Consider the following 19520-nt stretch of genomic DNA (forward strand, 5'->3'; position numbering starts at 1 on the left):
TGGATTTGAGATTTGTGCGCATGCGCTGGCCATCAAGTCGTGTAGCTTTGTGGCAAGGCTTTATCATACTGTTGGCAAACCCTCTCGCTGTATATTGCGTTGCTTTCTGGGTGGGTGCGCGCGCGCAGGCCTTGTCAGAAGGCTAAACGCATTGCGACTCCGCCAGCACATGAATATTTACGTGCGCAGTGTACTGCATACTGATTTCGAAAATGGTGAATGGGATGGGGAGCTAGGACTACGGACCCGTATATGGCCGTGAAAAAAACGTTTTTTCAAGATCATTGGACCAGTGTGAACAAGAACAAGGTGAACGAAGGGTATTAATTAGATAAGAATCTTATGTATACTATAAAAGTACGTTTTTTCCTCGTGATATTCGAAACTTACGGAGGTGCGAAAATCTGTGACAGACTGTGTATGTTTTTCAAGCTTACCGATATAGCACTCTATTGACTCAGGACGCTCCCACAGTGTGTAACTGTGTATACGGAGCGTCCCGGGGTTAGGGTTAGGGTTAGGGTTAGGGTTAGGGTTAGGGTTAGGGTTAGGGTTCCGGGGTTAGGGTAAGGGTTAGGGTTAGGGTTTGATGGTTAGGGTTAGGATTAGGGTTAGGGTTTGATGGTTAGGGTTAGGATTAGGGTTAGGTTTAGGGTTAGGGTCCCCAATGTTAGGGTTAGGGTCCCCAATCTGTGTCGTCTAAAAAAAAACACGCCGGAGATCCGTCCACATTGGCCATTGAGCCCCACTCCACCATGTGCCACTCACTGCTACTACGGAGCTCCGTAGCTCCCAGAGGATTATGCTCAGTATGACGCAATCAAGTGATCTCTGAATGAGTGACCGCACAATCGGATCGCAGGCATGTGAGTGCTTGACTGTTTGTTGAGCGTTATCTGATACGACGTCGCTGAGCTGTACGAAGTGTTCTAGCACGACAATCATCACGCGTAATATGCTTGCAAGAAGCATGAAATGGTAAGTCGAAAGCAGTCGATCTACGTAGCAGCATATCGACATGACACGACTGGACATCAATGTGTTGCACCGTAGTCCCATATATTCAATCACGCGTCACCTCAAGATACAAGGTACTCTGCTCACATAATGTAGACCGTCTAATTCCACGACGTAACGTTACTGTCGTTAGATTTCTAAATGGCAGCCTTTCTAAATACAGTACTAATGCTATGTAGGACCGTGTAACTATACACAGCCCAGTCGCTGTGTCTGTTACTAACACTGTTAACAGCGTCTGGTCGGGCTAGGGTAGTGCCACTAGTGGATAGCCCGGGAGACCGCGCCGCCAGGCGCGGTCCTGGCGGCTTCCCCCCAGTTTCGCTAATGTGAGAGCTCCCCTATTCTGTGTGCTCGTGCGAGTGATTGTGAATTCTGTGAACATCGGTGAGCTGCTTATAAGACATCATTTTGTGCATCACAAGCAATGAAATGCCTCAAACAGTCGCCGATGATAGTCATTTAGGTTTCATCGACCCATGTAAGTATTCCTAGTACTACTAGAATGTCTACTAGTTTCTGTTGAAAATTTAAGGAAATATAGCGCCGCAAAGGCACCCGTTTGTTCAACATGAAGATCTGAAATGGGAGCACGGCGCAGCCGCCACACTGCGTGTGGCGGCTGTCGCAGTTAGGGTAGTGGAGTGGTACATCCAATTACCGGACGCTTTTTTTCGTGGCTTTGAATTCCGTACTCGTAACAGAGGATGAAATTTCGGCTAAAAATAACATCACTTATTCACAGACTCCTGGAAATTACGAATTCAGCCAACTAATGTCAATTGTTCACTCCAGTTTTTAGAAAATATGCTTCAAACATAACCCTCTCAAAAAGTTGTCTTTTTGCGCGGTGCAAAATCGCATCAGTCCGGGACACTTGCTCATGAGGACCGCCCCCGCGTACGAGGACTGTCCCTCCTCATGAGGACCTCCCCCCCGCCTCATGAGGCCCCCTGGGGAACGCCTCATGAGGCCCCCCATTCACTTCTTATTCATCTCACATCTGACGTATAAATTGTCGCAACTTTGCACGGTGATTTTTTGTTACACACCATGTCCACGCACTATCCATGATGAAAAGAAGAAAAAATCCTGTCTGTTTTTTTTTTTTCAAAAATCGAGTTTTAATCAACCGATGCAGAGCGCCCATCAGAACACGGGCGCCAGCGCGTTCGCACAATGCAACACTGCCGCACCTAGCGGCCTGATCCGACTAAATATTTTTAATGCTTTTTTCTGCGGCTCTCACCTCTCCGCGCACGAATCAGCCTTGTGAAGCTGAACCCTGAAGTCTGACATCTTTTTACACAAATTCGTAACGAGAAAAATTAAATCAGTACTAACCTGATCTTGTCCATATATTCCAAATTACTATTCCACGCTGATAGAGTAGGTGGGTAGATGACATACTCCAGTTTGTTAGCAAAATAATCACTTTGTAGGTATGACGAGTTCACTTTCTTCGTCAATTCCGCCCACGATTCCGCCGTTTGGGCGCTTTTTCTGGAATCATCCCGCGACACATCATGCATCCAGCACATACCAGACTGGTATGTGCTGGATGCGTGATGTGATGCGACGCGACGTCGCGTCGCGGGATGATTCCAGAGAAAGCGCCCAAACGGTAAGCGGGCGCTAAATGTGCCTGTAAACCACACTATCATTAGCGTATAATCTGACAGATGAACTTGAGATACAGTCCGGCATGACGTTGATGAAGATACGGAATAGCAGGGGCCCCAAGACACATCCTTGAGGGACTCCTGATGTAACAGGGGATTCCTTGCTCTCCTGGCCATCAATAAGAACAGATTGTGTTCGTGATTGGAGCAGATATCCAATCCAATCATAGTATAACTATACCTGGCCCAGTCGCTGTATTCTGTGCACGGCGTCTGGTTGGGTTAGGCTTAGTAGTACAGATTGGAGATCTGTTTCACACTACAAACAATTTGAGAAAAAGATTCCAGTTATTATTTTTACTCTGTGGATTATCTATCACTCAGGGTACACGTATTACGATAGATTAAGGGAGCCTAGAGTGAATATTTGTGATGATCCTTTTGAATCTGTAATGCACTTGTCAATGTAATGACGCACCCCACTACCCCTGGACATGGGTGCGTCATGGTCATTTTTTGACTGACCACACGGGTTTTTGACGGACACCACAGTCACTTTTTTGACGGACATAACGCTGCAAGTGACGAACACCACAGTCACTTTTTTGACGGACAACACGTTGAAAGTGACGCACACCTCGGTCACTTTTTTGACGGACATCCTCGGTACATTTGACGCACCCCCGTAAATACTGAAACGATTTTTGCATACGTTTTATTCAAGCAATTTCATTTTCTTTTGGTTCGTACACATAATTTGTAAAAGTTTCGGCAAGTTTCCCTTACCATGTAAGCACCGTATTGTCATTCACCGTACATCACGCTGCTGCTACGATATTCCGAACAGTAGTATGTATTCTGTGCATGCAATCCATACATGACAATCACATGTGTGCAGAATGCGCTGTGTGTGCGCGGCCATTGCTAGTGCGGTGGATGCATACTGCTGCAGCGCAGGTAGGTAGGTACACACCACGCCACGGCATTCATATTCCCGCTCGAGTACTACGTAACTACAGCCAAGTCGCGGTACGTAGAGATTCGCACAGCTAACAGCGTCGCGCGCGCGTCTGGCCAGCTGGTCGGGCTGTCCCGCGAGCAGAAAATTGCATGCGGCAAGCAGTTCTTCTGCTGCCGTTTCGACAGGAAAGATTGAACTAAGTTGTTACATCGCTGAACAGTCCCTGGTTTGAGATTGAGTATGCATGATTTCATGGGTTTGTTGGAGGGAAAATGTAAGGAGAAAGGGAGGCTTTTAAATTCTTTGCTTGCCAGATTCTGGCAAGCATTTTTTCCTCTTATTCCAAAACGCTTCCCGACTTTGATTTTCACTTGCCGCGGGAAAGCGCTCACTGTAATTTCACTCGCGGTACGTGTATCCAGCGTGCAAAAATGCGTGTTATTTTCCATAGCCAAGTGACGTACCATGACGCACCCCTCGGTCAAAATTTTGACCGACAATGATGGGATTTTGACGCACCCCTCAGTCAAAAATTTGACGGACAAAGCTGGTAAAATGACGAACACCTGGGTCACAAATTTGACGGACCAAACGAGGAAATGACGCACCCATGTCCGGGGGTAGTGGGGTGAGTCATTACATTGACAAGTGCATAACCATCATGTAAAACAGCTTGCCTTGGATACATCTAAAATTAAGTTAAAGTAAAGATTGCTGAAAATGACTTTAGGATCCAAAAATTAAAAAAAAAATGATTTGTAGATTAGTTACTGGGCTTTACATGGGAAACAGAAGTTGTGTTTTATATTCATGTGGCAAGAGTTCCATATACTCATGTACCCCTCGCTGGTATTGAAAAGAAAATATAGTGATGAAATACATTTAGTGATAAAATATATTTAAAACTGAAAATAGAGAAATTATTAAAGACTTTTGAAATGTAAGATAATTTAGTAAAAGTTACATACCCTTTAGATCATTCAGCTGCACTTGCAGGTAGGGCTAATCTTCTATTGATTAATCCTAGTTGTTGTGTGTACTTTACACTTAGAAACAACAGCTGATTTATTGTCTGAAGTGTAAGTGATAAATGAAAAAAATTAGGTCCGTATGGTTTACTACGTCCAAAGTTTCCTCCAGATTTCATACTGATGCAACTGTTCTCATGATAAAAACAATGAATTCTGATGTTACCAGAGACTCCAACTCTCCCGTTTTCGACGGGAGATCTCCCGCCGAAAGCCTATTTTTGCACAATCTCCCGTTCTCCCGTTTGAGATTCGATTTCTCCCGCCCTGGCTCTGTGTCTCCCGGTGGAAAGGATTTCTTACTTATTTCCATCGTATGTTGAAAAAATAAGCCTTAGATAGCACCAGAGAACATCTAGAATCCTAGGAACTTCGCGCTTCACACACATAAACTTGGAGTCTCCCGTTTGCTAGGGGTTTCGGGCGGGAGAATCTCCAGATCAGCAGGTGCTTGGGGTTGGAGTCTCTGTGTTACTAATTGCTAGCAAATTGTATAGTCCCAAGAACTAGATGAACACCTTGTGAAATAACCCTGCGAGCTAGTGGTATGTGTGTGATGTAAGGCTCAAGTGTGCACGTATGTGGCTCAGCTCAAGCCTCGATCATGGCAGCAAATTCCTACAGCTAACTCGTAACTAGGTAACGCGCCACAACTAAAAGACAAATTGGCTGTGACCAAAATGCAAACCGTCAACATCAAGGTTATACAGTGTATTTCACAGAAGATGAGATGTTTTGGTCAGGATTTAAAAATCAGACTAGATTTTAGTGACTTCAGGGTGAGGATTAGAGTTTAAGGTTAGGGTAACATTGATATCAGTGTCCTAGGGTAATGCAAACCCTAGAGTCCTAGGGTAATGCTGACCCAAATGTCCTAGGGTAATGTGGACTCCGGGGACATGACTGTAACCCCCCTAACCTTCTAGGGTTTGAATTTTAGGCATGTATTTCATGCATCTGATGCCTAGAGGAACATTCCAATTCATAAATGGCTAATCTAGAAGAGGTCCAAGCTGTGCTAGACAGAAAGCTAACTGGCCAAGACTGCATCTATTATGGAGAACAATGAAAGTCAGATGGCTGGCAGCCACTCTGAAGAAAGTTTGTAAATTATACATTGTAGTGCCATGTGGTGATTGCATAATACAGTCAAGCTACATACAAGTCTGCTTCACTGTCAATCTCCTGCAGGTGTGTTGTGGGAGAGTCAGCCTATATAATCAGCACATCCCCGGTTTGATTCCCAAATTTGAGCGTTCAAAAATTATTTTCTCTTTCCCTTCTTTCATAGCTTACATTTACAGGTGTTGAAGCAAGGATAAGTCTTCAAGTGAGTCAAAGAGGGAGAGATCAGAAGGAGAGAGAAAGAGAAAGAGAGTAGAGAAGAGATAGAGAAAAAGTGACAAACTAAGTTTGTTTTCGTTTCATTGTCATTTCTTCATTTAAAAAAAAATCTTGTCATTTACATGTAGTATACCCCCCCAAAAAAAAAAAAAAAAAATGAGGCACCATTTTTTAATCAACCCATATAAAAAATTTGCCCTTTTTCAGAATGTTAACCTAAAGCTGTTCTAATGCAATCTTAGAGTATTCGTTTTGGTCAGATTTATCTCTGCATCGTTACAGATGATAAGAACTAAGTTGTATTTCCTTTGAAACCTGTGATTCCTACAAGCTTTAGCTTTTTTTCTTTGGTCTCCTTTACGTTTTTCTGCCTCTTAACATCTACAATATCAGCCCATGATCATTGAAGTGTAATTCTTTACTGTCTATTTCTTTTGTGAATTAAATCTTTTGGTGCATATATTTTCCTGTGTTCACATTAGTCCATGCATCATGGGGACCACTGTGAATGCAGGGATTTGTGATTCATACCACTGTATTGTTTAGTTTTTAGAAATATGAACATTAACTGAACTAAAGTTGGAACTAAAATGATTGCTTGAACAGCAAATTACTGATATACAGACTTAATTTTGCACATCATCATGTAGCAATAGCAGTGTTGCATGAACAATTGTATTTACATTCATTTCTGGACTAGAGGTCTTATATTATACTGTGTGCAGTGGACTGCTGTTATAATGAAGTCCCCAGGACCAGCAGTTTTCTTTCATTGTTTGTATTGAAATTTTGTTATAACTGAATAAATAAGTAAATAAACAAACAGACAAAAACCCTCAAGCGGACAATGTTGGGTTCTGAATTTTAACTTTGTTGTAACCAGAATTTTGTTATAACTGTGTTTGTTACAATGGAAGTGCACTGTATTACTTATCATGTGCAGTGAGATATAAACCATTTATATTGTCATATCAAAGAGTGGCAACAAACAAGCCAAAGCATTTTGGAGAACTTACCATTAACCTATGAGGGCAAGTGTGTATGATGACATACCTTTGCATTTGATTCTGTTTTTACGTTGCTGAGGTCACTTTGGGCTTGGCAGATCATGAGGTAGACATATCAATACCTCTTTGAATCATCAATATAAATGTTTTGTCTGTTCCCCCTTTGGGTGTATACAGCCTTCATGTATATAATGCTCATGGTGGCAGCAAACTTGGTCCTGTATGAATGAAAATACCGCTAGAGTGTTATGAATCACAATTTTGGTTTACTGTAAAAGTGGATATTTTCGCGCGACTAGTTTTTCGCGCCTGGCCAGGTCAGAAGAGTTTCGCGTGTTTTTAATTCCGCGGAATCAAGACATCACGCACAGGAACATATGGCAAGCAAAAATATTTGCGTGCTTTTATTTTCGTGCTAGTTTCTGGTTGCGCGAAATGCGTGAAAATTTCAACACTGCGAAAATTTCCACTTTTACAGTAGTCTTGACTGTTCATCTTTTTTTTTTTTTTGCAATGTCAGCACTAAAGAGGATCATTGAGACCACCAAAAGAAGTGTGTTTGCATTTACCGTAGAGTGGCTATTGAACCAGCTTAAAGTGGTTCAATGTCACCTCCAGACTGTCAGGGGATATGGCTTATAATATGATCACTTTATGGCACCATTATTGACCTTTGGCAATTTTTGGAACTGCAGACTTCTATCTCGGCACTTTGAAACCTGTTCTCTCACTGTTACATGAGTAAGCCAGCTTCAGTGTTATCATTGTGTTAGCTCTTGCCAGGTATCGGTTTGTTTAGCTGGAAGAAATAAAAACAACATAGCCCTGTAAACTTTGAAAAGAAATCATTCAGATCAAGTGTCAGTTCTGTAACAGGCACACACACATACAGGAGCAGTCCTTTATTCAGTTGACAAAAGGTGACTCGTACAGCAGAGACTTTTATGTTCTTTTTTTTCAGTCTTAAATGACCTTTCCAGTCAGAGCTATTTTATGGTTTGAAATGTACATTTATAAATGAATATTATCAGGATGACAAGTATGCCTTTTATCAGTCTCCAGAGGGCTACTTTGAAAGTATTCTGTTCAAGACATTTTGTCAATCTTGGAGCAGATTCTGTTTTACTGTATCGCTTCTCTTTGGTCTGTTTTTATTGCCACAAATCAGACAGGAACCCAAGCAGTGACAGGAGCAACATCTCTGATTCAACATGGCTGCAGACATCCAGAAGCAGGCGGCATCTCTCTTCTCCCAACTCAAGTATGAACACCTTGTGGCAGGCATCAGTGGTGGTGTGCTGTCGACCCTTGTACTCCACCCTCTGGATCTCATCAAGATTCGCTTTCAAGGTTAGACATTTATTTGTTGCTAACTGTCTGCTAAATGTATATTAATGCAATAATAACAATAATAATAATAATAATAATAATAATAATAATAATAATAATAATGATAAAATAGGATTCTGCACATTCTGTAGAACAAAAACTACCGGTAGTGAAGTTTATTTACTGTAGATGTCTCTCTTGCGGGAATTTGTGTTGAAAGTAGCCTGCCAGCCAGTGAAAGCTTGTTAGGAATTACCAAAACTGAAGGTGAGTTATCAAAGATCATGTAAAGAGCACTTTAAATCAAAGTTACACTTAAGCTGTCTAATTGATATGGAAAAACTTTCTTATATGACCTCTGTCTGTATGCTTTTTGTGTTGTTGGAAATGAAAAAAAAAAATGAAATCAAATGACATGAAGTGAAGTGAAATGAAATGAAATGAAATGATCACCTCCACCAAAGACATTATGTTTGCCAGCATCAGTGAAATGAAAATGAAATGAAATGAAATTAAAGTGAAATACTTGAGTGCTTCCCCATCCACAAATTATTTGCAATGATTTTCACCTCCACCAAAGACTTTATGTTTGCCAGTATGTGTTTGATGGTTTGGTTGTTTGTCTATACTATAAGAAACTTTATGCAAAGGATTTTATGGCTTAGGTCATCTTTCTCAGGGAAGGTCAGAAGTGGGACATGAAATAGGAGGTTTGATTTTGATGGTGTACCCAATCACCATCTAGAGCAACAGATGCATATTTCAGAAGTTGTGTGTTATTTGGGAAACTGAGCTGTGGAGGTGTCTACCCTTTGAATACCTTCATAGTACTGTAAAAGTGGGTAATTTTTGTGCCAGTAATTTTTCATGCTCGGCCAAGTATAAAAAGATGAATTTCAAGTTCTTTTGATTCTGCAGACTCAAAATATAAAGTAGTTTTACATTTAACAAGCAAAAGAAAATTGTGCGCTTTTATTTTTGCAATAGTTTCATGTTGCATGAAATGCAAGAAAATTCCCACTTTTACATTTGATAATTTTCACCTTTCATTACTTTTACAGTGGTTTGTCAGTCTTTTTCATTGGTGCTTTTATTGGTGTTACCTGAATTCTCTTCTGTCCAGTGAGTGATGGTCTCCAGAGTCGGCCAACCTACAATGGCTTGGTCCATGCCTGTCGTAGTATCGTCCAGCAGCGCGGTGTCTTGGGACTGTACCAAGGCGTCATGCCAAATGTGTGGGGCGCTGGGGCATCATGGGGCTTCTACTTCTTTTTGTGAGTAAATATCCGCGATTTGCAATGTGTGAGAATAAGAGGGTATTAACTGTTAGTACAGTGAGTAAGAATTATTAAGTGTGTGAGTGTGTAAGGAGGTAGGAGAAGTTCAGTTATCATCATGTTAACAGGTATAACTGTTATAGTGTAGGACATATGTTGTGCTTGAGATTATATGATTGACGATCAGATGTGTATCTACCAGTGAAACAATATGTGTGTATGTGTGTGTGTGTGTGTGTGCAATATTTTTGAATACTGGCAGGGGAGGAAACATGCAGAGTGTTTATATGAAGGGTTTTAAATTTTAGTGATCAAGGTTAGAAGTCGCAAGACAAGGCTGAGTGCATAAAAGCATTTGAAACCCTGAGATGGGAGCATTCATTATGTTCTTAAGAACTCTAGTCATTCGTTATATTATATGGTTTGGTTTATAAGCTGTGAGAACACATGCCTTCAATATGTCAAAAGGGGGGGAGGGGACCCAATGACAGCTTTGCTGAGCCTGAAGCACATATTGTATTCCAGGACTCAAGACCTCTTGTGAAAATTTGTTCTGCATAAAATGCATTTAAAGGAGAAGTCCGGACGATTTTGAAAAAAAAATTAACCAAAATCTACATAAATCAAGGACCATAATGACTAAGTTTCATTGAAAAAGACCCTCCCAACTCGCCACAATCGATTTTTTAGCATCACTAATTTTGAATCGTAACCGTTCGATTTCTGTACGCCGGCGAGAAAGATCACGTGACAGCGTGACGTATCATCCTCACATTGCTTTTTGCTTGGAGCGTCAGCTGGCTTGGGGGAGCCCTGCTTGAGCAACGGTGATACGGGCCAAGCAAGCGGTAGTAGCGTACCGCTCAACAGTCTCTGACCACACAGCGGATGCACGCGGCATGATCTATTGCTTCATTAAAAAATGCCGACGTGTCAAGTGTTAGGGTGTTGTCAATACTTCAACTTTACTAGTAAGTCTTCAAATTGAAGAAATATTTCGATTTTAAATTGATATTTATCCACGATACTACCTTATCATGATCCTGAATGCTACAACACGCAGCCCCATTACGCTGTGTGTATTGGGCTGCTGGTCGTAGTTACCGGCGCGGCGCGGCGGCGGTACCAAGCTGGCGCTGGCGTTTCTTCCGCGGTTCAAGTTACATGTATACTGTCGTATTTTATCACCGTCAGACACACTTTTCAACAGTCTCGGACAACAAAAGAGGCAATAATTCTGACATTGACAGACTGATTTCAGATTGTTCACACTCAGAAGTCGAAAAAACGATCGCGGATTGTGATAGCACTTGGCAGCAGCAGACGTAAATGTATGCCTGAACAGCCCGACAACAGCTAATGCATTGTAAGTGATGGGGTGGACACTAATAAGTACGGCAGTATTATAATACATACATATTTCAATTTAAACGAAAATGTTATAGCATTACAACTATTTTACATTAATCTTTGAAGATTTTATATAGATATATAATGAAGATTATTTGAATAAAGGAATACATCGTTTGGCAACAGCACTCCTAAATCGGTGTACGTACGGTCTCCTGCAGTAGCGCCGACAAGGCACACCTATGCAGGCATGCAGATACCGCCCGCAGTCAGCAGTGCAATGGGAGATCGATGCGTAGCTGGGCTTCGCTCGCGGTGCTCTCAGCTGAGGAAACTGCGCCTGATACGTCACGCGCAATGCATCCTGGGACAGATAGTATGAAGGGCTGCTCGCGACGGATTCGAACATGAAGAATTACCTTATTTAAAAAAAAAAAAAATCATAGTAAATGTATCTGATGGTCTTTTCTCGTCGGGAAAAGGGTAATAGGTTCATGAAATATTGTTCTTTACACACGAAACGGCTGATAATCGTCCGGACTTCCCCTTTAAGCTTACTCCACCAGCCAAACTTTGGCAGCCTTAAATTTTACAGGATAAGATAACTGAATTGGAAATAGAGAATAGTAAGCAAATAATCAATGTTGGTGAAGGTGATGGGACAAACTATTACTTCCGAGGCAATCTGGATGTACAGTGTAGCTATCTTTCTGAAGCGCAGCTGAGGAAAGATAACGTACACATTCAGATCGCCGAGGAAGTGATAGTTTGTCTCATTGCCTGAAACTAAAAGTTGATTATTTGCTTTATATTCCCCATCTAGGGTCCTAGAAATTCCCATTTTATTCCACATCTGAAACCGTTTTAGCTGTCTTTAGGTATCCTTAGGGCTTAGGCTACGTAGTTTACTTTAGACGTGTGCGCGTAGATGACAAAACAATGAATTTGCTAGTGCGCGCCACCGAAGTGAAAGTGCGTTGCACTGTGGACTATCAAGTGACCTAGTTAAATGATAGTCCACAGTGCAACGCACTTTTATTTCGCGCGTACTCATCTCGCGTTAGGACTGTATGGACTGAAGAGATCAGCAAAACAAAATGGACTATCAACATAGAGTGTAACAAACTTTTCTTCTCAGGTGATGTGATGGGCAAAACTACGCTTTATCATGTGATCAGCTCTTGACCAATCCTATAGAAAGATTCTTAGTACCGTATGTGGAATATAAAAACAACTATTGACTCAAGTTTCAATAAGTGACATGCAGTTTGAAAGGATCAGTAGGTAAAAAAAAATCATGGAGAGAGAAACTTTAACTAACAAAACCAAGTAGTGCTACCCCCTCCCCTCTGTAGCATGTGTGTACACCAGTGTACATTTTAAATAAAGATTGGTGTAAGAAATGTATTAGAAATGAGCTACTACAGAGCCTTGTTGAGAGAAAAGAATATTTGCATCGATAACTTAGCAGTGTACATCTCTCTGTCTTGTTGCCATAGTTACAATGCTATCAAGGCTTACATGCAGGGGGACAGCACGGTACCTCTTGGTGCTGGACATCACATGCTAGCCGCTGCCCAATCAGGTAGGAGTCCTCATAAAACTGAGGAAAATTGGCCTTGTTTTGTCCAACATTGTTTACTACACAGCTATTGACTTAACACTATTCACACTGGGGGAGGCCATTTTGGCCCCCCCCCCAACGTTTCACGTGATTATTCCGCAATGCATAATGCTCTCGGCGCAAAATTTTATGACTTTTTTCTTTCAAGTATCGCGGAACTTTTGAGACCAAATTTGTTGCTACCGGGCATACCGTTTTGAAGCCACTCCCCTTTGAAAAAAATTTGTCGACCTAAAAATTGGTCAAAAACAAGATTTTGTGTACAAATCCAATGTAAATTGTGTTTTTGCAATTAATTCACATAATAATAAATATTTTTACTTTCAATGGCTGATAATGATTTATTTCAGCCTGATTATGCTTTAAAAAGTTTCTGTGACAAATTCTGATGAAAAAAAAAAACAAAAAGAAAAAAAAAACAAAGAAATACATAAGAAATAATTATGAATCCGAATTTTTGCTTCAATATTATTGTTAAGGACATTGAAAAGAATGTATTCACCAAAAATTGGAAGTCTTGGAGCTTTTTTTTTTATTTATAGGCAAAAAATGATTTTTGCATAAATTAGCATAAATTAATTAATATAGAATACATAAATTTAATATTTGAAAAATCTATGTATACAGTCATGTAGATTACTTCTCAATATATTGATTGATATTGAAGACAAAATAGCCAATATGCTTATTGCAGAAAAATAGTAGAGTAGTAAATTCATCCCTTTTGATAGATTTCATCATACATCACAGATGCACACAATAAGAGTGTGCTGTGAATAGGAGCCATGTGAATATGAGATTTTTTTTTTTTTTTTAACTCTTACTCTCTCTTTTTTAGGTCATGTGACATAGGCCTTTCCCCACGCTCAATATCTTATTATGAGAATGCATTTTCAGAAAATCTATGTAACTTAATATTGTTGTTTTTTTTTCTCAAGTTATGCATGGACATGAAAGCTGCGAAAATCTACAGGAATTCTGGGAGATATTATTTTTTATATGAGAACCTCCCTTCTTCAATGTTCTTTAATGAAATATCCATGTGTTTCATATTTCAAAAAGGTGTTTTGACGCTGTGTATGACCAATCCCATCTGGGTGGTGAAGACTCGGCTGTGCCTGCAGTACGATGGACTCGACAAGGGAGGGGTAAAGGAAAACAAAGGGACAGTGTATCGAGGCATGTGGGACGCCCTCACAAAGATCTACCGGTACGAAGGCTTCCGTGGCCTGTATAAGGTAAGTGTCGTAGAGCTACAGTATGTACATGTACTTTACACCACACTGTTCAGAGAATAGTGAAATAGTTTAGCATTATATAGCTCAGAGCACAGGTGCAAAAATGGGAAATGGAGACAGTTCTTGCAGATGATTAGAATGGATGAGCCCTTGTGAGAATGACAGGAAATATTGACAGTCTGGAGACATGCTATAATTTTTATTGAACTTGTACATAAAGCTAGAGTTGGTAGCAGCTGATAAGTCAGTTACATGGTGCATCATTAAAAAAAAAAAACAGAAGAAGAAATCATAACTCAAAGTGTGTGATATTATCAATGCATCAGTCAATTACAGTGTATGTCATGGGACACCAGAATAGTTAAGAAAGTGCTCATTATTATTGTTCATTTTTTGTAGTGATTTGACATTACAGTTTTATCTTTAAGACATTCTATGCCATGCCCCACATTTTTTATTTCATTTATTTATTTATTTATTTATTTTTTGCTGCTAAAAACAAAGTGCATGCACAGATAGCATAGTACTATACAGCCTAATGTGCATGTGAGCATCAAAGTAATGCAGCTAGAAAGCGGCTTCCACGAATCATGTCCAGTGATTGAATCCGTTGCACATTGGATAATATTGTGTATGCAGACAGAAAAAACTTGCATTGTTAGGTAGTATATATGTCAGAATTAGATATATAGTAACACATTTCTTTCTTTGAACAGGGTATGATCCCCGGTATCTTTGGTGTGTCTCATGGGGCACTTCAGTTCATGGCATATGAGGAGCTGAAGAAGACGTACAATAGCCACATGAACCTTCCACCGAACGGACAGCTGGTAAGATATGAATCCTTTTAAACAGTGAAACCCTGTTATAACGAGGTCTGTGGGACCAGCGATATCACCTCGTTATAACCGGTACCTCGTTATAACCGTACGCATCAAAAACAAAGACAAACATAAGCATGATGTCATATACCCATCAATCAAACTTAGGAACATCCTTTGCGTTGTTATTACACAATTATGAGAGAGTTAAGGGAAATTATTAGTGAATTGATACAAATAAGATGAAAAAAGTAGAGGTTGAAATGCGTTACTAGTAAGTCTTTATTTTTCTTCCAAATATCTCTTAGCATAATAGTTGCACATACGTAGAAGTAGTCCTACTCGGCAGAATCATATTCGTGATTCTTTCTACACCTATCTCTTCCTCTTGTATTGAACCATTCTGAAAGAATTTGTAGAATGCCTTGTAAAATTACAATGAACAAAATCAGATTGTATAAAATGCGCTTGTTAAGTTTTTCTAAACACCAAATAGAGTAACATACAGTATTGTACATACTTTGTTTACCGTAACTTGCGAGGTATTTTACGCTGTTGGTGCCCAGCGGGAATGCGATGCTTTCATGAATCATTTCGGCTGTAATCCTATACAGTGTATGATCGTTTCGTCCGAACCTTCTTTATTTTATTCCAAAAATCTCTTCGCGTTTTGTACATCCATTCTTGAAAAATATGTGACAGGATTGAATGTGGAAGGTTGTGATCCTTTTTACGCAAATCTGTACCTGTTGGTGCCCAGCGGGAATGCGATGATTTCATGAATCATTTCGGCTGTCATGGCTGTTATCTTATACAATGTGTGATCGTTGAGCCTGAAGGGATTTAAAATGCGTTGTTTATTTTCCTCTGAATATTTCTTCGTGTTTTGTACATCCGTTCTTGAAAAATATGTGACAGGATTGAATTTGGAAGGTTCTGATCCTTTTTACGCAAATTAGTGAATTGCAGTGTTACTTGATAATGAACAAACCCAGGTCTATTCAAACTGTTAAATGCATGTTTTTCTTTTTCTGAACACTGACTCAATTGAAAGTAGATTAACATGCATTATTCAACTATTTTTACGCTACTTTCATCCGGCGGGGATCGCTATGAATTCATTAATTATTTCGGCTTCAATCATATACACTCATATTTATCAGCCAGCAAAACAACTGGAAGTCGGAACTAAAAATAGAAAGGACATAGTGATGAGTTGCACGCGCATTCTAATTGTCCATTTTTGGCCACGAGTGTCGCTACATGAAAAGTTTTTGAATGCGTTTTTTTTTTTTTCTCGTTGCGGTGTGGTCTGACGTAATATCACGCACACGTATCTCGAGAAAAAGAAAATCGAATTCAGTAACTTAAAGGAACATTGGAAGGTATATCAGTGTCTTATCGCGTGGTTTAGAAGAAAACATGGAAGGAACGGTACTCTGCAAAGCGGGAAAGAGACTTGGATAGCTAAATTCGGTTTTCAATGTTTCGTTTGTCGCGTGCGTTTGAAAGCAGCAACTCAAGAAAATGGAAGCTCGTTATATCCGATCAAATTGCTTATGTTTTTCTTCATCATGATGCACAGAAATTGTCCTCGTTATAACCGATTCGTTCTGCCATAGGTTTACACGCAAAGGAAAATGGGACTGACGCGATCACCTCGTTATAAGCGGTTCCTCATTATAACCGAACTCGTTATAACGGGGTTTCACTGTACCAGTATTCATCAAGGAGGTGCAATCAATATCATGGCTGTGAGACATGGATATTGCCTTCTACGTCTTACCCTTGAGCAACTTAATTTCTGTCATGTAACGGTCACCATTTATAGTGGGAAAAAAGAGTTTTAAGCCATTGACCAAACATTGCTTTCTAGAGAAAGAGTGTGCCTTCAGAAATGATGATATATGTAGCTGTTTTATTTCAGGTTGATTTTTTTTCTTGTGTGTGTGATACAGTCTTGTCTACAATTCTTGATGAACATAGCTTGTTTTGACTACGTACCCTCATAATGAAATAATCCTACTGTATCTCCATATATTTAGCAAGTCTAACTTTTCACAAATTGGAACTTCCCAACAATTTTGAGAGTAGACAAATTTGTGATTGTGGAGTACAGTCATGAAGGGGGAGCTATGTCCATGACATCAGATTCATGTCTGGATCGGAGTTGATATTTTAGTGTGTTTTTAATTTGTGATCAGCACCCAGCTCGCAAAATTTGCGAAAATAAACTCCCCACAAAATGTATGGTGTATACAGCAGGGGCAGATCAATGAATTTCATAAATGGGAGGCGCCTTTACAAAATTAAAGGGGGGCGCATGTACCCCCCACATTTTTTCTTTTTATTTCTTTTGTTTTGACCAAAAATACAGAGGGGGCACGCACCCGGTGCTCCCCTCTCTGGATCTGCCACTGTACAATATATGATAGCACTCTGTAAAGTTTGATATCTATTCCCCACCCATAACTTCCAATTTGACTGATGGTGTCATGAAATACAATCAACTCTGCAGTAGTTCTGTTACAGTTTTGCTAACATGCAGACTCTAATTATTTCACAGATTGCTCATACTCTCAGGATGAGTATGAAATGACATTTTCTGTGCAAGGTTTCAAAGACACCTCGATATCAAGCTACCTACCATCCATCCATATATCCATCCATCCATCTATCCTTCCACAGATTCTATCCATCCATCTATCCATCCAGTGTCCACCCTCCTTACTCTCTGTCCATCCATCCATCTATTATACATATTGTTGTTTCTATCTGTTTATCTGTCTGTATGTGTATCTGTCTATCTATCTATCTATCTATCTATCTAACTATCTAACTGTCTGTCTGTCTGTCTATTTATCTATCTGTGGATTCCATTCCTTCAGCCCTTTAAGATTAAACACTTTAGAAAGTAAGTTCTCTAGTGAGTATGTAGATGGTAATGCATCTTATCTGTCTATTAAAAAAAATGAGATTCCACCTAGTCTCATATGTGTAATTACAATTTTAAAGTAAAATAATAATGATGAGTCTCATGTTTGTGTTGTATTTATTTTTTCTAAAGGGAGCCATGGAGTACATCACATTTGCAGCTCTTTCCAAGATGTTTGCAGTGGTGACCACCTACCCATATCAAGTGGTACGGTCTAGGCTGCAGGACCAACATGCAAAGTATAATAGTGTCCTTGGGACCGTCAAAACCACCTACAAGTAAGTCAAGTACCATTAGCAGATTCTGTTGTGAGGAAACTCCTAAGCTGAAAAACTCAATAGTATGAAGAAATACTGTTAACCCAAAAGTCATGATGCTTCCACCAAAGCATATCCTGTTCATTTCCACCAGTTTTGTCATAATGATAAAAGGCTGTGCTTCTCAACCTTTTTCAACCCGAAGGCCACTTTGGCTCCTACAGGTTTTTTTATTTTTTAATTTTTTATGCCCAGTTAGATTTAATACAAATCTTTCATATTTCATTTTTGGCTGACATTTCAGCTCACTTTGCTGGAGCTTTGCGGCCTATCGATGTGGCCGTGCTCCATCCACCGGTTGAGAAGCACAGATATGAAGCATATCTAATCTGTCGTTCATATTACTCATCAAATTTAAGATCACTCCATCACTCCACTGTCATAACGAAAGTGAGGCTAGGTATTAGTTTGTGAAACTAGATATTGTGAGCATGATATTTCTATTTTCTTTATACATGTATCACAAATATTCAGCATGTCATACTGTTAACGCCAAATATTTCGTGAGGTTTTTATTTTTGCAAGTCACGTGCTATTCGCGAAATTAAAGACACATGAAAATATTGACTGTGATCACACAGTGAATATGACATAAGCGTATACATTTTTCCATTGGGTACAGGACTCCACGATCGCGAATTTAACCACTTGCGAAATTGTCAGGAAGTTCCGATTCATTAAAATTTAGACTTTTTAGACTTGCTAAATATATGGCGTATACAGTAACTCACTTAATATCAGCATGGTGATTTTAGACGATTTCTCAGTTTGTCCTTTCTCTCAAATGGCTTCTTTTTCAGAAAAAGTAAAGCATTATACTATTTTGTCTTTTTATTTATTCCCAAAGTGCCGTATGAGCTCCCAAGAAGTGAAACATTAATTTCGTCTAGTAATGCGTTTGTATCGTTTTTCCTGCTGAAGGGGTGAAGGTTGGCGCGGATTCTACAAGGGACTGCTCCCTAACCTCCTGCGCGTGACACCAGCCACCTGCATCACATTCGTCGTCTACGAGAAAATCTCCCATGCCCTCCTGCCAAAACGATGATGATCGACCCCTCGTGCCTTCGCGGGAGGAAAGCGTCTCAAGGGAGAGGCATGCTGATAATTGATTGGCAGGATTAATCCCACAAATTGTGGAGAAGTGGCTTGTGTGTGTGTGTGGCTTTGGGAAATCTTCTCAGGTACTGGCACTCAGAATGAATTGTTGCCCATAAGCAGTAAAGAGTGTTTGTGACTTTCAAGGTTTGAAGGATGGTGTGTGATATCAGAAAGAGTAGGATTAAAGCTGTCTTTATTGACAGTGGCTCTATAAACAACTCTTTGTGATGATTGACGGAAATTTTGTCGTTATCTTAAAGGGATGGTACAGTTTGGTTGAGATGGGGCTTCAGGTTTCCATCATTTTTTGATGATGATTTTTTTGAGATAATGAGAAACCTCTTTATGAAATATGAAAGAGCATCATAATTCTAAGAGGAATTCAAAGTTTGTTTAGTAATGGAAATTGGTTTTGAAATGGCTGAGATATCCGAAACAAAGCAATCCTAATAAAAGGTTGGATCCACCTTTTATTAGGATCGCTTTGTTTTTTTGATATTTCAGCAAGATTTTCAGACAGATTTTCATCATATGAACTTTTAATTCCTCATA

The 19520-nt window shown here is 39.9% G+C and overlaps 1 protein-coding gene across 1 annotated transcript; it reads left to right on the forward strand.

Moving 5' to 3' along the window:
• Positions 1 to 856: 856 nt before the first annotated feature.
• LOC139727834 (solute carrier family 25 member 32-like) lies at positions 857 to 18915 on the forward strand. The gene is made up of 8 exons (XM_071638807.1): positions 857 to 978; positions 8148 to 8329; positions 9432 to 9582; positions 12435 to 12520; positions 13622 to 13797; positions 14514 to 14627; positions 17686 to 17831; positions 18792 to 18915. The coding sequence occupies exons 2-8, from the start codon at positions 8191 to 8193 to the stop codon at positions 18913 to 18915; spliced, it is 936 nt and encodes a 311-aa protein (XP_071494908.1). The 5' UTR covers positions 857 to 978; positions 8148 to 8190.
• Positions 18916 to 19520: the final 605 nt, after the last annotated feature.

Source organism: Diadema antillarum, unplaced genomic scaffold (genome assembly GCF_040938485.1).
Source record: "Diadema antillarum isolate AM-2024a unplaced genomic scaffold, OU_Dant_1.0 seq00000156_RagTag, whole genome shotgun sequence".
Lineage (NCBI taxonomy): Eukaryota > Metazoa > Echinodermata > Echinoidea > Diadematoida > Diadematidae > Diadema > Diadema antillarum.